The sequence below is a fragment of the Crocodylus siamensis genome, chromosome 4, assembly GCF_052110815.1.
Source record: "Crocodylus siamensis isolate JL-2025a chromosome 4, ASM5211081v1, whole genome shotgun sequence".
In the NCBI taxonomy this organism is placed as follows: Eukaryota; Metazoa; Chordata; order Crocodylia; family Crocodylidae; genus Crocodylus; species Crocodylus siamensis.
The window spans coordinates 105,128,550-105,149,434 of NC_143398.1; the positions used below are offsets into that span (position 1 = coordinate 105,128,550).

Genomic DNA, 20,885 nt, shown 5'->3' on the forward strand with positions numbered 1-20,885 from the left:
TGATTTAATTCAGTGAGAGCATCAGCTTCTTCTATGCAAATCCACATGTGAGTTTGTGTAGTTTTCTATGCCTGCCTGTCAAAAGTGTAGTCTCCACTGTGGGGAGAGGAACTTGAGAGATGTTTGGTACTTGGATTTCCACTTGCTTTGGGTCATCAGTGGTTTTCCAAATTTGAGCACTTTTGACCTCAGTAAATGAAACCACAATTTTCAGTGAGGTTTGTCTTAAATTTCAACACTTATTTTCTTTTAACCAGGGCTATTGGGGATTTGTGTTTATAAATGTCTAAAAGATTATTAGCAGTTTTTGATTCAAAGAAAAAAGCTACAGTTTGGATTTTTTAAAAATGTTGAGTTAATTTAGGAACCAGATTCTGTCACGCTTACTCAGGCTGAATAGTACTTCTTTCCATGAGCAATTCTGTTGACTTCAGCGGGCTCTACTATTCAGTTATGGTGCTGGACAATGTGAATAAAAATGAGTGAATATGGCTCATAGTGATATAAAGACTCAGGGTGCTCTAAATATGAGTTAAGGCTAATCTGACATAATGCCCCTCTACGATATGCATATGTGCAGGTGGGTGTGATTCCCACATTCAGACATGGCAAGTGACTTCAACACCACTGGCTGTTCCAGTTCTGTGTCCTCAGACAAATTTGTGAGGACATACTATTTTAATGCGCAAAACCACTTGCTAGTCCCATCCCAGACCTCTACCTAGCAGAGACCATGAACTGGATGGTGCTTTTACATGTACAAATAGGGAGCAAGACAGAGATGCACCAAGCCATCTCATGTATGACATGCATCGGGATTTGAACTCTGGCCACCAGAGGTAAAAAAAAGACTGTTGCACTACCACACTACATCTGTTCTCCATCAGTTTTTAAAGACCAGGCTGGAAAAAGTAGGAATAGAAACACTTCAGTCAGAAGAGATTAAAAAAAGAAAAAAGAAAAGTCATTAAGTTATTGGTATTAACAAGGGAGGAAAAGAAAGAAAGAATAATGGTTGATGTGCATGATTCAGTCAAGTATTGACATTGTATTTCATTGTATCATATTTAATTGGTAATGGAGACATCTCTCAATGTGTAAGAGCCTCATTATTTTCTTGCTGTATCTGAAGGTACTTTCCCATTTTGTTTCATTGCATTATTAAAAAGCTGAAGAAGAAATCTTGACACTATTCTTTTTTAATGTTGTGCTGCAGGTATGGCCTCGCATGTGCAGGTTTTCTCTCCTCATACCCTTCAGTCAAGTGCCTTCTGTAGTGTGAAGAAACTGAAAGTGGAACCCAGTTCTAATTGGGATATGACTGGGTACGGCACACACAGCAAAGTCTACAGCCAGAGCAAAAACGTGCAATCCTCCCAAGCAGCAGCAGTCAACGCCTCTCTACAGATCCCCAACCCCAGTATCCCTTACGAACAGACCATCATCTTCCCAGCAAGCACAGGGCACATTGTAGTGACATCTGCCAACAGCACTTCTGGTGTGGTTGCGGTGTCTGGGCAAACACTGGGTGGCCCACACAACCTGATGCGGCGAAGCACTGTGAGCCTTCTGGACACCTACCAAAAATGTGGACTTAAGCGGAAGAGTGAGGAAATTGAGAACACAAGTAGCGTGCAGATAATTGAAGAGCATCCACCAATGATTCAGAACAATGCCAGTGGGGCCACAGTAGCCACCGCCACCACATCCACGGCCACATCCAAAAACAGTGGCTCTAACAGCGAGGGGGATTACCAGCTGGTGCAACATGAGGTGCTGTGTTCCATGACCAACACATATGAAGTATTAGAATTTCTTGGCCGGGGAACCTTTGGACAAGTAGTCAAATGTTGGAAACGTGGCACAAATGAGATTGTGGCCATCAAGATCTTAAAGAACCACCCTTCTTACGCCCGACAAGGTCAGATTGAAGTGAGCATCCTGGCCCGGCTGAGCACGGAAAGTGCAGATGACTACAACTTTGTCCGAGCCTATGAGTGCTTCCAGCACAAAAATCACACTTGCTTGGTCTTTGAAATGTTGGAGCAGAACCTCTATGATTTCCTAAAGCAAAACAAGTTCAGTCCATTGCCCCTTAAGTACATCCGGCCAATCCTCCAGCAGGTAGCCACAGCCCTAATGAAACTGAAAAGCCTGGGACTGATTCATGCGGATCTCAAGCCAGAGAACATCATGTTGGTAGACCCATCTCGACAACCATACAGGGTCAAGGTCATAGACTTTGGTTCAGCTAGCCATGTGTCTAAAGCTGTGTGTTCAACCTACCTTCAATCCAGATATTACAGGTAAGAGAACTGCATCAAATTACAGTAAGAAGGGAGATATTTTCCTAGAAGGATTTTTTTAAATTTCTGTAAAAGCATGTAAAATCAGCTGTGTTTTTCTGATCCCTTTGGAAGCCCTTCTAATCCTGAATTGTGATGGCTGGTCTCTAATAGGCTCTATTTTCAGTGATGAAAAGTATCTTAACCTCCTGAGTTTTACTTTTGTTGACAACTGTTCTAAAATTTGCAAAATTTGACATTAAGAAAAAGAGGTCTTTATTTACAATTGAAAAGATGCCTTAGCCACAGCAGAAAAGGAAAAATGTTTTCTTTCTCTAAAATATGGACCAGAACCTGAACGCTGTTGATGTTCCCATTAAAATCAATGCAAAATTCAGATGGTTGGCTTAAGAAAGGTTTTAGGTCAAGTTTAAATATGAACTTACAGGTGCCTTCTGTGGTTGAAAATTGAACTCTATAAAAAAAAAGCAAGACCAAAAATGGAAGTTGTACAAATCCCTCAAAGATGTTGACAAATAGTAATTTTCGGGACTGTGGGCCTAATGCAAAGTCTGCTGTAGTCAATGGAAAGACTACCATTGTTTTTACTTGGCTTTGGATCACGGAGGAGAAAAACATGTTTTAGAATGTAATCTTGTTTTAAAGGTATTTCGGCCACTCTGTTTGAAATGGAGTTGGGAAAAGGGATGAATGTGCATTGTAATATTTCTGTAAGGGACTCGGGCTCATGGCCTGGCCAGGGACTATTGATCTCCATTTGTTATGCTTTTTATCTTTTAAACATGGGCATGTGTGCTTTTTGGGTGAAATTCTGACCTGTACTGGGGGCCCATGTGCAGCTTCAGCATTTATGTTCCACTCCAGATTGTGAAACAGAATATGCTTCCTGTGCAGCTGCATTGCATAAAGGTGAATTTCATCCTTAAAGTTTTTGCCTTGACTCAAGAAAGCAAATCCTTGTCTGAAGATTGTCTGAAGAACCACCCTGTTACTCCCGCTGCCTGGACTCATAGCAACCCAAGGATTCAGAAGAGGGGTGGCACTTTTGCATAGGTGGTGAAAAAGGAAGAATTTGTGTTCAGATAACAGCTGTATTTAGAAACTTTCAGGCATTGTCTCTGTTACTGTAAGTCTGCAAAACATAGGGAAATAGTGAGAAGTGAGTGTTTCTGAGGACTGATTTGGTCAGGCTGCCATGGCAGTAGGTGAAGGGATACCATGGTGGATCACTCTGTTTCTCATAGAAAGACAAGTTAGTTGCTCTGCTTCTACTAGGGGTTGCTCACCTCTTCTAAGGAGTAGGCTGGGAACTAGTGCCAGGATGTGTGCTATGTTCCCTTCAGCCACTCCTTATCAAATAACTCAGTTTTCAGATACAGAGGCCAAGCCCAGAACTGTGAGGTGGGAAAGGGTTAATTTTCACAGCAGTGGGAACTTTGACAGTGTAGCATTGCAGTAGCTGATTTTTATCTATTAGTCCTTTGCTCTGAAGGAGGCCAAAAAAAATGTAGTTTATACCTCAGAAGAGGCTTATTAAATGAAATATTCCACCTGATGACAGTCCCATCCTCCAGGGTAGATGGGTTTCCGCTGTAAATATGCAACCTTTTAGGGTTGCAATTACCTTGCTGGGTAGAGGGGGAAAATAATGATAATGTGGGCATTTGGTTGTTGAGTTATCTGTGAGCCTGCATTGGCAGCCTAGGTCCCAGGCTGAAAGACAGAAGGGGCAGCCAAAATGCAATGTGATAGAAAACAGAAATGAAAGAGAAAAATTGTTGATTCTCAGTAACAAGCAAAATGTGTTTTCTGTGACAGTCCCCCAGGGAAGAAAAGGTTTGATAAAATTTGCTTTTCATTCTTTGAAATGTTATTCCTGCCCAGCCTGAAACTGCAACTTGTTAGATAATAAGTCCAGCTTTCCTCATTCCTCTCCTGCTTTCCATTCCTGAGCTGATGTAGAGGGAAAGGACAACAGTTCACCAAGAAATGCTAGCTGGGATGAATTACATCAGCAGGGGGCTGCTGATGAAGCTAAATTCAAGTCATGGGGAAAATTCATATTCTTCTTCCTCATTTTCTGATAGGAAAAAAAATACAGCACAGAATAAAGGCCTATTCTACTCCAAAGGGAGGAACTTTCATGCTGGGGGCAACATAGGACTTTACAGAGATTTTATAATAAGTCTATTTAATTTAAACATATTTTGCTTGCTAGGGTGATAAAAGGAATGATGGAATGACATTAAGAATTGGTAAATTTAAGCTGAATGTCAAGAAAACTTCCTACTGGTAAAACTCATTAAATTGTGGAATAGTCTCTCTGGGGAAGTGACAGAAACCTCATTGCTCAAAACATTTAAAACCAGGCTAGACAAAGCCCTAGGGACTATGCCATAGAGGACAGTTGTCAAGTGGCAGGAAGAGTATGTAGATGAAGTGTTTTATTGGCCAGGTGCTCTGTGTGGCCTGGCCATTTTGCACCGCACTGGTAGGGTAATCTGGCCCTAACAGCAGTTTAATCAGTCCAGAGAGGATCAGTCCAGTGATCATCTGATGACATAGAAGTGACATAAGGGATCTTACTGCACTTACCCACCCTTCTGCTGTTGCACCAGGCATAATAGGAGTCTTTGGAGGAGAAGGGCCTGACCAGTATGCTTCTGGGTTATGCTGATATCAGGCAGGTTTTTTGGCCCCTTTAGGCTGGTGTAATATAGCAAGAGGGGGCTGATCTGTGAGTCCTGCCTCAGAGTCAGGGGAATGCAAAATGAGCTTTGCATTCTTTTTTCCATACCACCCCAATGTGTGACTCGTGCAGTTTAGAGCCACCCCAAAGTCTGCCCTTACTGGTATGATTCATGACCAATTCATGATTTCCATCAGTGTCTACGTAGCAATTGTCATGAAACTCAGTGGGAGCTGCTGAAGCTCACCACCTTTGAAATCAGTTGAGATGTCCAACATTTGTGATCGCATGTCACACTGCTTTCCTTTAGTTTTGTTTCTCTTCTACTGTATGCTCTATTATAGCCATTTGTTGGAGGTAATGTCCAGGACCTTTCACATCCCACATTTTGGTAACAAAAAATTCTTGTTTTACCTCTGCCTTCTGGACCTTACAACTGAGGAGACCTTTATGGGACTCTGTTAGCTATCATGAGAGGACAGAATAAAACACTCCATCTTCCCAGAGGCTAATAATTCATTTCTCCTGTGCTCCTATGTCAAACACAAGAATGGAGAGCTAGGACAGAGATTACTTCAAATGAACTTTAGTGCTCCCTTTATTCTCAGGCTCCCCAAAGCCCAGGTAGTCTCTATCATCAGTTTAAGCACCCTCAGGGCCTCTCTACTTTGTGTTTTGTCCCTTATGGGCTGTGTACCATAGCTGAGTGTACAATGCTTTAGCCACAATGTGACTTACATCTCATGTACCCCCTGTGACAGATCAAGAGCTGTCGTGGCATCATTTCACTCTTCAGTGAACCCCTTGACTGCTGGGAAATCCTCACTGAGCCATTTCTCTCTTTATGCCATGACTATGGTGTAAAGGTGCCAGTGTCACAGAGAGTCAACAGCACTACCTGTCCCAAGCCAAAATTTCTCTCAGGGTAACTCAGGGAGAACACAAACAAGAACCTAGCTGATGGTAGTAGTGCTCCTTCCTTTTTCGTGTCCTCGTGACAAAGTGTTTAGCAGAAATCATAGATTTCATTGGAATCTGAGAGGCCATGCCAGGACGGCTTCTGGTGTGGCCTTGAACATGGTACTAGTGTAAACTTGTGAAGGATGAGCAGACATTTCACCTACATACTGGCTCTCAGCTAGTGCATGTATGCATTGAGAGCTCAAGCTGGCTGAAGGCAGTGATTAAACCTACGTTTGACTTGATTGGGAACATACCCATTGGGAAAGGTAATGGCTTCTGACTCTTTTCACCTTTGAAATCCTGAGAACTGGGCTCAGCAGGTTGCAACTACTGTCAGTATGTTTTTTTCATGTGAAAGGAAAGAAACCTGTTGTAGACTGCAAAACAGAAGCAGAGTCCCCCCTTCCATCCTCCCCAACTGTGCTGTTCTCACTGGCAGCTGTGCCTAGTCCACCCACACCAGAAGCAGCGGTATAACAAGTTCATCCAGCACCTGGGATGGGGAAGGGAAAGGTGTGGCTGAGGTATGGGAAGTCTAAGCTGCTCAAGCCACTGCTTCTGCTCTGGAAGTATCAGCTCCAGAGGCAGCAGCCCTGTGGCTGGGCTCCCTGAGAGCCATCCTGGTGCTCTATTCGTTCCCCGTCGCCCCCACAGACACAGATATATTGGCTTTGGCAAAGGCTCGAGGGGGAGAGCAGGGAAAGCACCATTACATTTGCCCCACTCGCCCCCTGCCCTCCAGAAACCCCACTTGGTGTGGCACACCCCTGACTATCCCCTATGGCCAGGCACTGGCAGCACGAGCTTGCTCTTGCATGGCAAAGACTCATGGCAGGGGGAGATTCTGGTTCCCCTTTATAGTCGGTGCCCAGGGCTGGAGCCTTGCTCGCTCCTCCCTAGTTACACTATTGCCACCACCAGGGATCATCCTCATGCCAGATATGATGGTTTTATAGCTGAAGAGCAAGTACACTTGTATGCTTTCCTCCCCTACCCCAAATCATTGATCAGCCACTTGGGGATGATCCCACATGGTTCTAATTTAGTGTTAAGCTTCTTACATGAGCCTTTGCAGCTAAGGCAGGGATTTTGTCAGCATTGTGGTCAGAGATGTCATTGCAAAGTGGGTGTATGTGATGAGGATAAGCTTTCTTTCCCCCCTCTTCTTCAACTTGTACATTTACAGTAAAATAAAGCTTCAACCCAACCAACAAGCATCATGTCTCACTCCTATCCTGCCTTATGCCTAACTGTTGCAGAAAATGGCACTTGTGGATACAGCTGATTGCTGCTTTCCCAGGTCTAATATACAGAAGAGTTCCTAACACGTATCCCAATAATCATGGGCTTTGTCCTTGTCAGACATCACAAGAAGTCATGATGCCATGAATTAAGGAGGATTGGATCTGATCAGTGAGCCTTTGGAGAGAAGGTTGAGTGGGGCCTTAATCACAGTGCATTTTGTATTTTGGTTCTGCATGCAGAACCAAAAATTAGTAATAGAAGGGCCTTTCTATATAACAAAGGTTGAACAATATCCAATGGTTGGGAGTTGTAGCTAGACAGATTCAGGCTAGAAATGATGCACGCATTTTAACAGTGAGGAGTATTAATTGTTGGAGCCATTTACCAGGGGCTGTTATGGTTTCTGTATCCTTGCAATTTTTAAATGGTATGTTTTCTTTTTTCTTTTTTTTCCTAAGGGGATGCTCTAGTTCAAACAAGAATTAATTCAGGAAAGTCCTGTGTCCTGTTCTGTACAGCAGGTCAGCCTAGTTGATCATGGTGGACCCTTCTGTCCTTATAATCTATGAGTCTATGAATGAAATGCTTCCAAGGAGAACCTAGATTTAGTGAAAAGTGATAACTGCGATTCAGCAGGTATCTTTCTTTTGTCTGTGTCAGTGCTCATCTTTTTATGTTGGGATGGCCTAGCACTGAGCATTGGGTGACACAGTTTTGGAATCCATGTAAAACTGAGGCCTTGGCTTCATGCATTCATGAAGGTCACAAAGTACTTTGTTTAAGGATATTAATTCCAGTCAGACTGCAGTTTGGGGGATTGCATTTTGCATTGCAGATTCCCTTATCTTCCAGCTGGATATACTCTTCTTTACATTTAATCTGCGGGACACTATTTCTGTCCATTGCTAAAACAGCTTCATTGTTCACCCCAGAAATGGTTGCATTTCTCTGGTGGGTGAAATGCCTCATAAAGTGAAGTATACCTAATATATAATACACTCTGCAATCTTTGAGTATGTAAAACCCTGAAAATATAAGATTATGGGTATAACCTTTGTCCTGTAATCAAATAAAGATATTTTTTGGCCTTATTTAAAAAAAACCAACATTCTGTATATAGCATATGTGGGTGGGACTTGGCATATTTATTTTGCAAGTGAACAGTACTGAAATTATACCAGTGATCATTTTGGAAATGTGGTTATGGCTATCATTATTGCCATACTTTTAAATGCTGCAGGAAAATGCATAGATACTATATACAAAGGCTCCCTGCAGTATCTAAACATGCTAGCAATTCCATATTATTTGCTTGGTGGATGACAAATACTTAAAATATCTTAGCTGGGAAATATTCTTATCTCACTGAATTACTGGTTTCTTTTGAGTAATTGTGTTAGACTGGCCAGGTGACCATTAGTTTTTCAGAAGGTGAGAAGTTAGAACTGGGCATAGTGCTTCCTGACCCTTAGCTCTGTTAAAGCACCTCAGGCATTTATATACATGCTCTGCGAGTGAGCAGGGGTGGGAGGCACTTTAATTAGAGCAGCTCTGAGAGCCACTTTTATTAAAATGCCTGAAGCATCCTGTGTATCAGTGTCCCTGCGTAAAAAAATGGTGGTGGGGGCACTTTAAAACTCACTTAAGCTTTAGTTAAAGCGCCCCTGCTGCCATTTTTCAGTGCAGGGATGCTGATACATGTGACACTGGAATCTGCTGGAGCATAATTGCCAAACCTGATTAATTGAGTCTGCTCCAACGTGCTGTAATTACAGTGTATCAGAACAGCCTTGCTGCATGTGTATAGGTGCCCCTTGTTTCTGATCTGCACTGTTTTCTGCAGTCAGCCTTGGGTCTTGATATACCAACACTAATGTCTTTAACCTGACACACTGCACCCACACCTCTCTATAAACACCTCCACTCTAAAACTGAAGCACTCTCTGCTTTCCCAAGTGTGGCACACAAAAGTTTTGCCCATCTGCTTCCATCCCACCAGCAAGTACCATACTCTGCTTTGCCTCTCCTGTACAGAATAACATAACTCCATGACATTAATGTAAACAGGTGTGGGAGAACAGGGCAAGGGGGTACAAGGGTGGCAGCTGCTGCTACTGACTCAGCTGATGATGACCCATTCACTGCCACTCCCCAGGGTGCAAAACTTCTTAGTTATGCCTTTGCTTCATGGCTTTAAGAGGAATGTTCCCTCTTGGGTTTAGAATGAAATCACCAAGACCACTTTAATATAAGGGCATGTACATGTTCTGAATTGAAAGCAAAGTGCATCAGCTCAGTACATCCAGAACACCCTCTATCCCTCTGCTCAACTGCCCATTCATCTCACAGCTGATTCATTGCATTTTCTTTCTGTGCCTTTGAGTTCTCATTTTAAAAAAGCCTGAAGAGCCATTAAGCTAGCTCTCAAGGGATTATGAAGGCGGTGGACCCTCTTGCTAGCTCCAGGGGTTCATTTCAGAGACAACTGGTCTGCTTCCCTGAACTTTTTAAAATTGAACTTGTGAGTATGAAGTCAAGGTCATGCTAAGTTCTTCCATGAAAGGCATTTCTATAATCCTCTTTACCAGCATCTTATTGCAAACAGATGGGCCCACTGGTGTGCAGATGTGCTTATGGAAACATCTCCCTCTTCTGTCTGTGTTGACATGACTGGTCCACTCTGCTTTCCATGCTGGCTCCCTACCCTCTGTTGCCTTAGTCCCAATGGATTGAGTGTGGTAAAAGATACTTTGCATTAGAGTGTTTAGCAGAGACAGGCCAGAACAGTACTGTATTTTGTAAGGTCAGTGCAAGATGAGATTTCCTGATAAAATTTGGTCCATTTAATTTCTCCTCTCATTTCAGCATTAAAAAGACTCCAGGTTTCATATAATGGCTGTTATGTGCTTGGGATCACAGTGTTGCAGAATAGCCAGAACATTTTAGAGGCTTTGGGGAGGGGGAGAGGGGAGAGAATCCTATTTTAAACAATTCTGCATTGATACCAGCAATGTGACTAGCAGGCTAGAGTTTGGGTTTGTTTTTATAGAACCAAAATTCAGCTGGAGAGGTTTTGGAAAACTAACATAAGAGGATTAATTGAATCTTTGTTTCATTTTCTCCAAAACAAAAAAGTTTGGAGGAAAATTGAAGTTTCTTGAAAGCTTTTGATTTTGTCCCATCTGTGTGAGGGTCACACCAGGATGGTTTTTGGTTTTGTAAAACCAAAGCAGGGGGATTCTATGCCCCCTTCCTCTAAATCACTATTAAATATGATCTGCACCACAGAATGGGGAGGGTGCTCCTACTCTCCCCTGGATACAGGGCACACATTCTGTATAATCCAGATTTACTCCTTTAGAGTAGGCATTGGGATTTACTGGCTGCCTATACACATGCTGGTTTAGAGCAAGTCAGAGCAGACTCGATTAATCTATCTTCATAGATTTCATAGACATCAGGGCTGGAAGGGACCTCGGAAGATCATTGAGTCCAGCCCCCTGCCCCAGGGGCAGGAAGTCAGCTAGGGTCTGTTCAGTTTGTCTGATTAATTAGTCTGCTCCTTATTCTAATTAGAATGCTCCAGCATAGCCTCACTGTCATTTGTATAAGCCCCTACACATTTTAAAATGGCTGTGGGGGCACTTTATCTAACTCCTATTAAATGGGCTTTAGATAAAGCATCCCATGGCCATTTTTAAATGTATGGGGGCTTAAAACAGGTGACAGTGAGGTGTTTTAATTAGAGTGGCTCTCTGGGAACTGCTTTAATTAAAATACCCACCCACCATTAAGCATGTGTATAGGCAGCACTAAAAACAAATAATCCTCCTTACACTGCACCCTAAGCTGTCTTTTCAAGCCTGCCTGCCTTGAAGACATTCCTTGCTAACCTTTCTTTTTCATACCGCTAGTTCCTTCTGTTGGAAACAGACAAAACTCAGTTCCTCTCTTTGTCCTGCTGAAGTTTACAAGATACTTCTTGCACTGTGACTCAGCAGGATTTAATCTCTCTTTGCTGGAGTCAGCATCTGATCTCAGAGTGACTCCACATAGGAGTGCTGCATCCTCCTGCAGGGTCTTAAAAGTCTTCTGTCGCATTACAGGGAGATTCAAAAAAAGGGGTTGTCTGTTTATTCATTAAGCAAATAGTTAAAATATGCCCAGTTATACAGACCAGGATACGCAAACATAAAATGCTGTTTGTGTGGAAGAAGAGAGGTCTTCAAGCTAAAGAAAATTCACCAAACAGCCCATCCATACTTACTATCCCCAAAAGAAAGAGAAAGTTTTTACGCTGTCGCGAAAGTTAAATTAACCTATGACCTTCGCTCTCATTCCTGTTTTATCAGCCTCTGTCTCGGGAATTTAGTTATTATGAACTTAGTGGCGTGCCTCTAGCCATTGAGGAGAGGTTGTAGTTTGTGGTGGGCTTAGCCCTGCTGTCACTTTACTGTGTAATTAGTAGTTCCCTCTCTTTTTTAGCAATGGAAAAAACGACTTCTAGGCTGGAGGGCTCTGTCCTCAGAATGCTGGAAGTCACAGTCCCTGGACGGGGGAAATCTAGGAAGTGTATGATAGAACCACTCTAGCAGCTCTCCGCTTTATGGTGGCCCAGTAGCAAATACGGTAGCGCAGATGGTCAGAGAACAGGATTCGTATGTTCCTAGTGGCTAACAATGCCTTTCTGGTGAGGAGGCTCAGTTGTACTACACTGGGTGTCTGGTTTCCAAATGCTGCAATAATCCGATGAGACTGAAAGGCACAGATCTGATAGAAAAGGGTGTCAGTATCCCACCAGACACAGATTAAAAGAGAATCTCCATTCATAGAAGGAACAACTGGAAATTCAGCAAAATCTCAAGGCTTAGGCTTTAGCCCATCTGTTACCTTGTCTTTTCTGTATTTTTCCTTTGGTTTTTTTATTGCTGTGGTTATTTGCATTTAAAAGAATGTTTGTTTCTTAAGAGTTCATCATTTCCAGCTGCCTTATCTTCCCCACCTGAAGTTGCAATCCCTCTGTTAGTGGCAATACAATTGGTTAATATGGAAATGGGTAGGTTTTCCAGTGAGATGAACAGAGGAGAATGAGGACTTAAGGTGAGGAAAGAAGCAGCCGGAGCAGATGAACGTTTGAGCAAAGAATCCATTTTTATGAAAATGGCCATAGTACAAAAGAGCAAGGGAAATACGGGGTGTCGGGGGGGAGGGGAAGAGAAATGTAAATTTGTTTCTAAAAAAAAGGCATGTTTTCCCAGAGATCAGCAACTCTTTAAGTGTGTTGGTAATTCTACAATGAAGCAGGTGCAAACCTTTAAAAAGAAGCAGTGCCTTCTGAAATACACCTCCCCACAGCTTTGGAGTGCCTGCATGTATGTCTCCTTTGAATGGAAGGATATTTTTGTGAGTCAGGCATTGACAGGGACTTAGATTTCTAGTCCCAGCTGTGGGTAAACTCAGGCATATCATTTAGTTTCCCTGTGTCTCAGCTCCCCAACTCCATCGTCTTGGATAACAACATTTCTATTCTCTCACCTCACTTTCTGTCTTGTTCAGTTCCCTGTTAGACTCACTGGGCAGGAATGCTCTGTCAGTGGTGCTCAATCTTTTAGCCCCATGGGCCAAACGAGTGGTGCGAGGCCAGTCTGTGGGCCAGTTCAGACCTCACGCACTAGGACAGGGTGCTGCACTGTCTGCCTGGCCCCGCATGGTCTTGGCCCCCCATGGTCTTGGCTGGCTCCCATGTGCCATGATTGGGCCCTGGGGTCCCTGCCACCCCTGCAAGCTGGGAGCAGATCCCGCATGCTGAGATTGAGCCCCTGTGCCACCCTCCATGCCCAGTGTAGAGCGCAGGGCCATGCTGTCCAGCCCACAGGGCTCCCCATGGGTCCAGAAACTTGGCAGCAGGGGAGCAGTGGGGCCCTATTCCTGAGTAGGACACTACTATTGTACCGATACAATTATTGAGTGATCCTATGCATGGATTCAATCCTGTGCATTGACTGATCCTGAGATAACCAAAGGAACAAATCCTTGATAGCACTTGAGAGCAGAGATGCTTGTCTTGGAAAAGCCACAGGGACACTTTGTCACAGAATGGGACTGCAGAACCGCAAAATAATTGCAGAGTGGCATCTAGCCACTCTGCTCTGTCTGTGTCACTGTCGCACATTGTGCTGGACTGGACAAAGGCTGTGGTTCATACATTATGATGCAAGAGCAGGACATTGCACTGCTATTCTTTTGTGCTGTTTTGTGGTTTCTTGTAACTCCCAACTCAACAGAGGCATAACAGGGCAGCTCTGGTCCTTGGGCAGCACACAAGCCAGTGGTGGTTGCTAGGCTTCTGGCCATAGTGATGCAGCTGGCTGGCAGATGCACTGGCTGCTATTTTTGTGCCCCCTCCCAGCCAAGGTAGCACCACGGGCTGCTGCTTTGGTTGCTCTCTCTTAGTTACGTTACTGCAGCTGAGCCCTGATGAAAGATGATACAGCTCCTGTGGGGTCAGTGAAGCTGTTGTGTTTACATCATGGTGATATCCAATCCTGCATCTCTTCTTTTTCATCCTGGCTTTTAGGAAATAAGGAAGCTTCTTCCTATGCTCTCTCTCCTTTCCCTCCAGGGCTGCTCTTGGGGCTGAGGAAGGGTCCTGGTGACTCTAATCTTCCTCATGCTGTGTGACACATACAATATGGCCTGGTGAGTTTTGCTGCTGTGAAACTCAAAGGAGTGCTAGGCATGCCATTGGATTTCACAAGAATTTTAAATTGCTTCTGAGCCACAAACTGAGCCTAGTGGTTGTAGAGGAATACAGTGCATTTGAATGGGGAGGGAGGAGGTATAGGGTGGGATGAGGGTTTGTTCCTTTGAAGGTCACTGTTTCTCCCAGTCGGTGCTGGGCAAAAGTTTCAAGGAAGGCGAGGGTAATCAAGCATGGGAATAGGTTACCTAGAGAAATTGTGGAATCTCCATCTTTGGAAACTGTCAAAAGCAGGTTAGACAGACACTTAGGGCATTTTTACACATGTCTGTGTCACAGCACTGGCTGCTTTGAAAAGTGCCTGGCGCTGCGATGCCTGCAGTTGTATAAGTGGCAAAATGTGCACCAGCATTGAGAAAATGGTGGCGGTGCACTTTTGGACTAAAACACATTGGAGGTGCTTTAGTTCAAAAGCGCACTGCTGCCATTTTCTGCGTGCTGACGCGCATTTCGCCACTTATACAACTGCACGCCACGCAGTGCAGGTTGCCTCAGCTCATGTGTGAAGCAGACTCAATTATTTATTTTAATGATTAATTGAGTCTGCAGTTAATTGAGTCTGCTCCAAAGCGGCAGATCTCCGGCACGTCACTGGAAAAAAAGTATGTGAATAAATGCCCTTAGCTGGGGTGGTTTAGTCAGGGATGATTCTGCCTGGGATGATCCTGCCTTGAGCGGGGGGCTGGATTAGGTGACCTTGTGAGGTCCCTTCCAGCACTACTTTCCTATGATCCTAGGAAAAAAAAACATTTCAGTTATGAAACAAACGTGCTTTGACTGCATCTGTGCCCAAATACCACCTTCAGTCAAGCAAAATCATGATCTGCTTGGTAATAGGCTAAACTTTGTTACTAGTCTGCCCAGCTCCAAGTATATGTGGTCAGGAGCCATAGGACTGAGTGGCTGCAACTTCCGAGAGTTATTGACCAAGTGCAGCATCCTGGTATAATATCTCATGTCTGGTTTTGCTGCTTAACTAATATTAGTAAAGTTAAGAGTAGGGGCAGGAATTCAAGGTTATAGTCCTCCTACATAAGGCTGAGCCACCGATATTTTTCTTTGGTATTATCTCTCTGATATTACCATCACCAGAATGAGCAAGTCACAGGATTTCCTGCCTTTTATTTTTCTTCTTTTAAGCTTTAAAAGCACAGCCAGTCTCTTCCTGGGCTGCATGATGAAGCCAGTTTTTTCCTGGGCTGCATGATGAAGTGATATAAAATTCAAGGTCACTCTCTTATTTACTGTGCCAGGGCAGGGCCTGAAATGGCTACAAAGAGTTTGTTTTATTTAGCAACAGCTATTGGAAAAAAAAGGGAAAAAAAGCAATGGAAAAAGAAACCAGAATCAGAGGGTGTGGACACATGTAACAGTTGAACTGTTCCCAAATGTCACTGGTTGAAAACTGTTCATGACTGTTTTGAGTAAGAGGTGTTGCCCAAGCATGGCCACCTTCTAGGCACTGAAGTGCTGTGGCTCTGACACCGGAGGGTGGGAGTGAGCACCCAGCCTCACATGGGGTGAGTGAGAGTGGGCAGTGCTTGCACCCATGATCTGCACCAACAGTGCAAGGAAACTCATTGATAAGAATTGCCAGAAAATTAATGAAAAAGGGGCAGTAGAGTTTTAGCCACATACAGGAGCAGGCAGTTACTGCAGTGGGAGGGTGAGGAGCGATGCAGTATGGGACGTGTAACACAGATCTGGTTCAAAAGCATACTTGATTTTTCAGGTACACTTTTGAACCACTCCTCAGGCTTGGATATGGCTTAAAACAGAGGCCAGGTTTACCCTGGGCCTGATTAGCCGTAGCTGTGACTTCCATCAAAACAGATGTGGGATGGTGTATACACACAGAGCTTGCATGGCAATTAACTGCTCTTGTCCTAGGGCAAAGTGTTCATTGGGATATTTCACAGGTACTTAATGTGGAACAATAGGTTGGACCTCTGTAGGATCTCAGAATAAAAGGCTTTGTCCTGGAAGAAATCCAATATCTGTTGTCTGTTTTTAGCCTATTGACCACTTCAGGTTTAGACTGCATTTAAACTGGTCTAAATGTTAAGTACATCCATACTCAATACTGCCCTGCTTCAGCCTGGGCTTCTGACTTAGTAGAGTGCTGCTTCTCAGTGACTCAGAGGCACACTGCATAGTGGTACCCTAGGGTGGGTTGGGAAAGGACATACCACAGTACGCTGCTGTGTACTTTCCTTTGCATTGTCATTCCTTAGATACTATACAATTAGGAGGGCCATAACAGAGGCCAGAATAGGACTTAGCTCTCTAAAATGACAGGTGAAAGGCTGAGCTGGTTATTGATTTCCTTGGATTGGCACTCTTCAGTTTTCTTTCCTTTTGTTCTCTTCCAGTCAAATCACATTTTAAGCATGAAAAGGGGAATAGAATAGGGAAAGGAAACTCCTTTTCTCAGGTATGGTGGCAGGGTGGCAGCAGCAGTGATAGCTGGCCTTAAGTACAGGAGACTCCCAAGCACTGCTCCCAGAATGGAGGGCTGTGGAAAGAGAAAGTGCTGAAATAACATTTTGTTTCATGATAGTGTATGCCATTCTCCAGTTACTGCAAGACATTTGTGGGTCACTGCACTCACTGGCTAATAGTAAGAGGAGAGGCTGCTAGGAACCAGAATGAGCTGATCTAGTGCTCACATTCCTCATGTCTTAAAGCGTGAAAGTAAAAATAGTTATTAGTGAAGAGATTCATCATCTGTGTATGTTGAATGAGAAGGCAGTGCTGATGATACCTTTTATACAGCATTTCAGTGCATAATCTGCCTAGGTACCTAATACTTGACTACATCAGCCAAAACCTGCAGTCCATCCTGTCTCGAAGATTGCCTTCAGCAGACAAGACTTTCACGTTACCCAGAGTGTGCTTATTATACACATGAGTACTTCCATTAGGACTGAGTTTCCCCATTGTGGTGAATTTGGGAATAGCATGATATTGGCCTTATAAAGAGCCACCCCACTGCTTAATAGTTGTGTCTCTAGCCAAGTGATTGGGGTTGGCTAATAAGATATTGCATCAGAACAAGTAGAGGTGATCACACATCACAAATGCAACTCAATTAATACCAGTAAATAAAAAGAGTGAGAAGTTCCTGAGCTCCATATTCCCTTCAGACTCTGTAACATCAGTGTCCCAAGTTTCTGCCTTAGTTCCTACAGATACTTTAAATTAGCCCCAGCTGGGTGTAATACAGCTAATTATCAGGAAACAGCTGACAGACATGAGACTTCATGTACCCCCTTTCAGTGGGAAATTAATTTGTGTAGGCCCTTCGACCTGTGTTAGACAATGTATGAAATGTATCTCACATACCCCCTGATGAGGCTTCACGCACCCCCTGGGGGTACACATACCCGCGGTTCAGAACCACTGAGCTGGAGGAAAGGAGCATCCTCAACCAGGTGAGAATTGCTACTTTGGTTGGTTAAGATTAGTCTCATCTCTTGACTTTAGCTGTGGTATAGCCATATTTAGCAGGGAAATAAAGAGGAAAAGAAAAAAAAAGACACGCTAACACACCATGAGAACTTTCTCAAGTTGGTTGCTGGACAAGCTCAGCAAATGGGCAGACGAGAACCTCATGGTGTTTAACACCGAAAAATGCAAGGTTCTCCATCTTGGGAGGAAAAACCTGCAGCACCCTTATAGGCTTGGCAGTGCTACGTTGGTTAGCACTACAGAAGAAAAAGACTTGGGGGTCATCATTGACCACAAGATGAACATGAGCCTCCAATGCGATGCTGCGGCTAGTAAAGCGACCAAAATGCTGGCGTGCATCCATAGATGCTTCTCGAGCAAATCCCGGGACGTCATTCTCCCCTTGTACTCGGCCTTGGTGAGGCCGCAGCTGGAGTACTGCGTCCAGTTTTGGGCTCCACAATTCAAAAAGGATGTGGAGAAGCTTGAGAGAGTCCAGAGGAGAGCCACGCGCATGATCAGAGGTCAGGAAAACAGATCTTACGATGACAGGCTGAGAGCCATGGGACTCTTTAGCCTGGAAAAGCGCAGGCTCAGGGGTGATCTGATGGCCACCTATAAGTTTATCGGGGTGACCATCAGGATCTGGGGGAACATCTGTTCACCAGAGTGCCCCATGGGATGATGAGGTCGAACGGTTACAAACTCCTGCAAGACCGTTTCAGGCTGGACATAAGGAAGAATTTCTTTACTGTCCGAGCCCCCAAGGTCTGGAACAGTCTGCCAGTGGAGGTGGTTCAAGCGCCTACATTGAACACCTTCAAGAGTAAATCGGATGCTTATCTTGCTGGGACCCTATGACCCCAGCTGACTTCCTGCCCTTTGGGCAGGGGGCTGGACTCGATGATCTCCCGAGGTCCCTTCCAGCCCTAATGTCTATGAAATCTATGAAATCTTTCCAGGGGAGAAATTACAGGGAAATGCCTTTAGGGTCCTGGAGAGAGGAAAGACAGAGAATAAATCCCATTATAGTCACCTGAGACCTATCTTCTCTAGGTAAAGTAAATATGTATGTGTGTGTGTGTGCGAGTGTGTGTGCGAGTGTGTGTGTGTGTGTGTGTGTGTGTGGGTGGGTGGATGAGTGTTTAAAGGCCAGATTCTCCACTCTTATTTTGAATGGTTTTATTGATTTCAAGGAACAAGGTTGTTGATTTACTGTTAGTCCTGACAGTATGCAGTAGTAAAGGACAGTATGCAGTTGTGCTGCCTTAGAGGCAGATCAGAGAACAACTTGTGTCTCTAAGTTGGACTCTGATTCATAGTTTGGTTCCTGGCTCCTTCACTTTGCTACAGGGTAGAACTAATCTGCATTAGCCCTTTATATGGCTTGATGCAAATTATATAGTGCAGATAATGCTCCTCTTTAGAACCACTCTGGCTGGCACAGTCACGGTTGGAATTAAGGGTCTGTCCACTGCCTGCCCATCCATCTGCTTGTGTGAGAGAGAGTAGCAGCTTTTTATCCATTGCCATATCCTATAAAACCCATTATATACCTCTAGGCTGTTTCTCAAAAAACATTTTGTTGGTAGGATAGGGCCAGCTGAGGTGTGTGAGACTTGAATCTTACTCATGTGAAACTGAACCAAAAAGCACGTGCTTTCAGGAGTGGAACACTTTCTCGTTATTTTTCCGTTTTGCACTTCGTAGCTATTTCTAGATATTTCTGGAAGTAGAAATTCCCAAGCACAGCACTGGTACTTCTGGTCTGATTGGAAGTGAAACACCCTAAAAATCTTGTAACTCGCACGATTGTTCTTTATGTACAAGAGGTTGAAATTAGCTTTAGATGCCTGCAGACTTGGGGCATTATGAGAGTTTCTGAAACTGTTTTTAATGATAGAGCTGAATTGGACAAGTTAACTCTGAGAGGAACAGAAGTATTGTAATAAGCTGGCCACTTGTGTTTTAACTATTAATAATTTACATCTAGATTATTAGAAGCATTCTCTTCTCCATACACAAATCATGCTTCACCTAATACATTTTGTACTCATACTCATTTTTTTTTAAACTCAGGAGACAGTATGGCTGAAAATTGAGAGATCTAGTCATTTGCTTAGAAAGAAGTAAACCAGAGTTTTTCTCAGCTCTCTCTGAACTACATTGAACTTCAAGGATCTAGAAGGAAAAACTCAGCTCCCTCTGAACTAATGGCGATTGAGAAGGAAAAAAAGTTAGATCTTTGCTGGTGCCTGTTGCTTTTTACATCCTGATCACATGCACAACTGAGTTCTCAATAACTCAGTTATTAAAAAGTGTACACAAACAGCCATATAGTCTATGGCTTGGACTGGTATTTGGCTAAAACACCGAATATGGGTGAACCCAGCAGAGGGCCGACAAAGTATTTAAAAAGAGTTTGCCAAATTCTTATACACTACAATCTTCTAGAGGTTTATGTCAAAGATGATGTTTGTGGGGGTTGTGATTCTATATCTGAGTGGGTTGGATAGGACCAGAATGGGGTTCTGTGAGCAGACTTGCATCTGGTGAGATGTAGACACATGTCATCTCCTAGTTAAACAATGCTACCTCTTCAAATTAATTGAATCCCACATCTACCTTACAAGCAACATTTTTCTGTGACTCACTCAACCCTCCCTTCCCCCTGCTTCCACGTTTATCTCCCCCAAGATCACACTGATCTCTTCCAAGAAAAAAATGACAAAATATTATGTAGCCTTCTCCCCAACTGTCTTCTTATTGTCCTCTCACACAAGCATAGAGGGTTCTTATCTGCTGTCATCTTCTAACCCACAGCTTGCCCCAGTGACTCCATTCCATCTCCTATTCTCCATGCCGTCCTGACTCCCTTTTTTCTCTCCTTTGACTCTTTCCACTCATATTGCAAACTTTGTTTAAGTAGGAGAACCTTTAAACGCCACCCCCCCTGCACCGTTAGCCCCACTTACTTCTTCAACTATGGCCCAGCTCCTTTTTCCAATTCGTCTCCAAGCATACTGAATTTCTTGTCTCTCTTCTCCACCTAGAGCACAGTCCAAACCACCTTTTGCCCTTTTCTCTCTGATGAAACTATTCTCATCAGAGTGTCCAATAACTTCTTTCTGGACAAATCTCAGAACCAGTACTCCATCTCCCTCATTCTTGACATGCTTGCTGTCTTCTAAACAATCAGCCATGCTCTCCTTCCTGAAATGTTGTCTTCCCTGGGCTTCTGTAACTCTATCCTCCCATAGTTCTCCTACCCCTCTAAGAGATCTTTCAGTGTATCCTTCAGAGGATCCTGTTCATCTCTCCTTCCACTTCTCTGTGATGGTTCCACGGGCCTTTGGCCTGGGTCCACTTCACTTCCCCTATACCTTCTCTCTGGATGATCTTTTTTCTGCAAATGGTAATTTAACTACCATACCTAAATAGACAAGTCAGAAATCCATCTCTGTACTCCGGA

At 43.7% G+C, this 20,885-nt stretch overlaps 1 protein-coding gene across 2 annotated transcripts in view; it reads left to right on the forward strand.

Moving 5' to 3' along the window:
• HIPK2 (homeodomain interacting protein kinase 2) overlaps positions 1 to 20,885 on the forward strand; it is a 206,435-nt gene that overhangs the window by 58,969 nt on the left and 126,581 nt on the right. For both annotated transcript variants that reach the window (XM_090043257.1, XM_090043258.1), the window contains exon 2: positions 1,217 to 2,306. In XM_090043257.1, the coding sequence (XP_089899383.1) occupies positions 1,217 to 2,306 (1,090 nt within the window). The remainder of the gene's footprint in view (positions 1 to 1,216; positions 2,307 to 20,885) is intronic.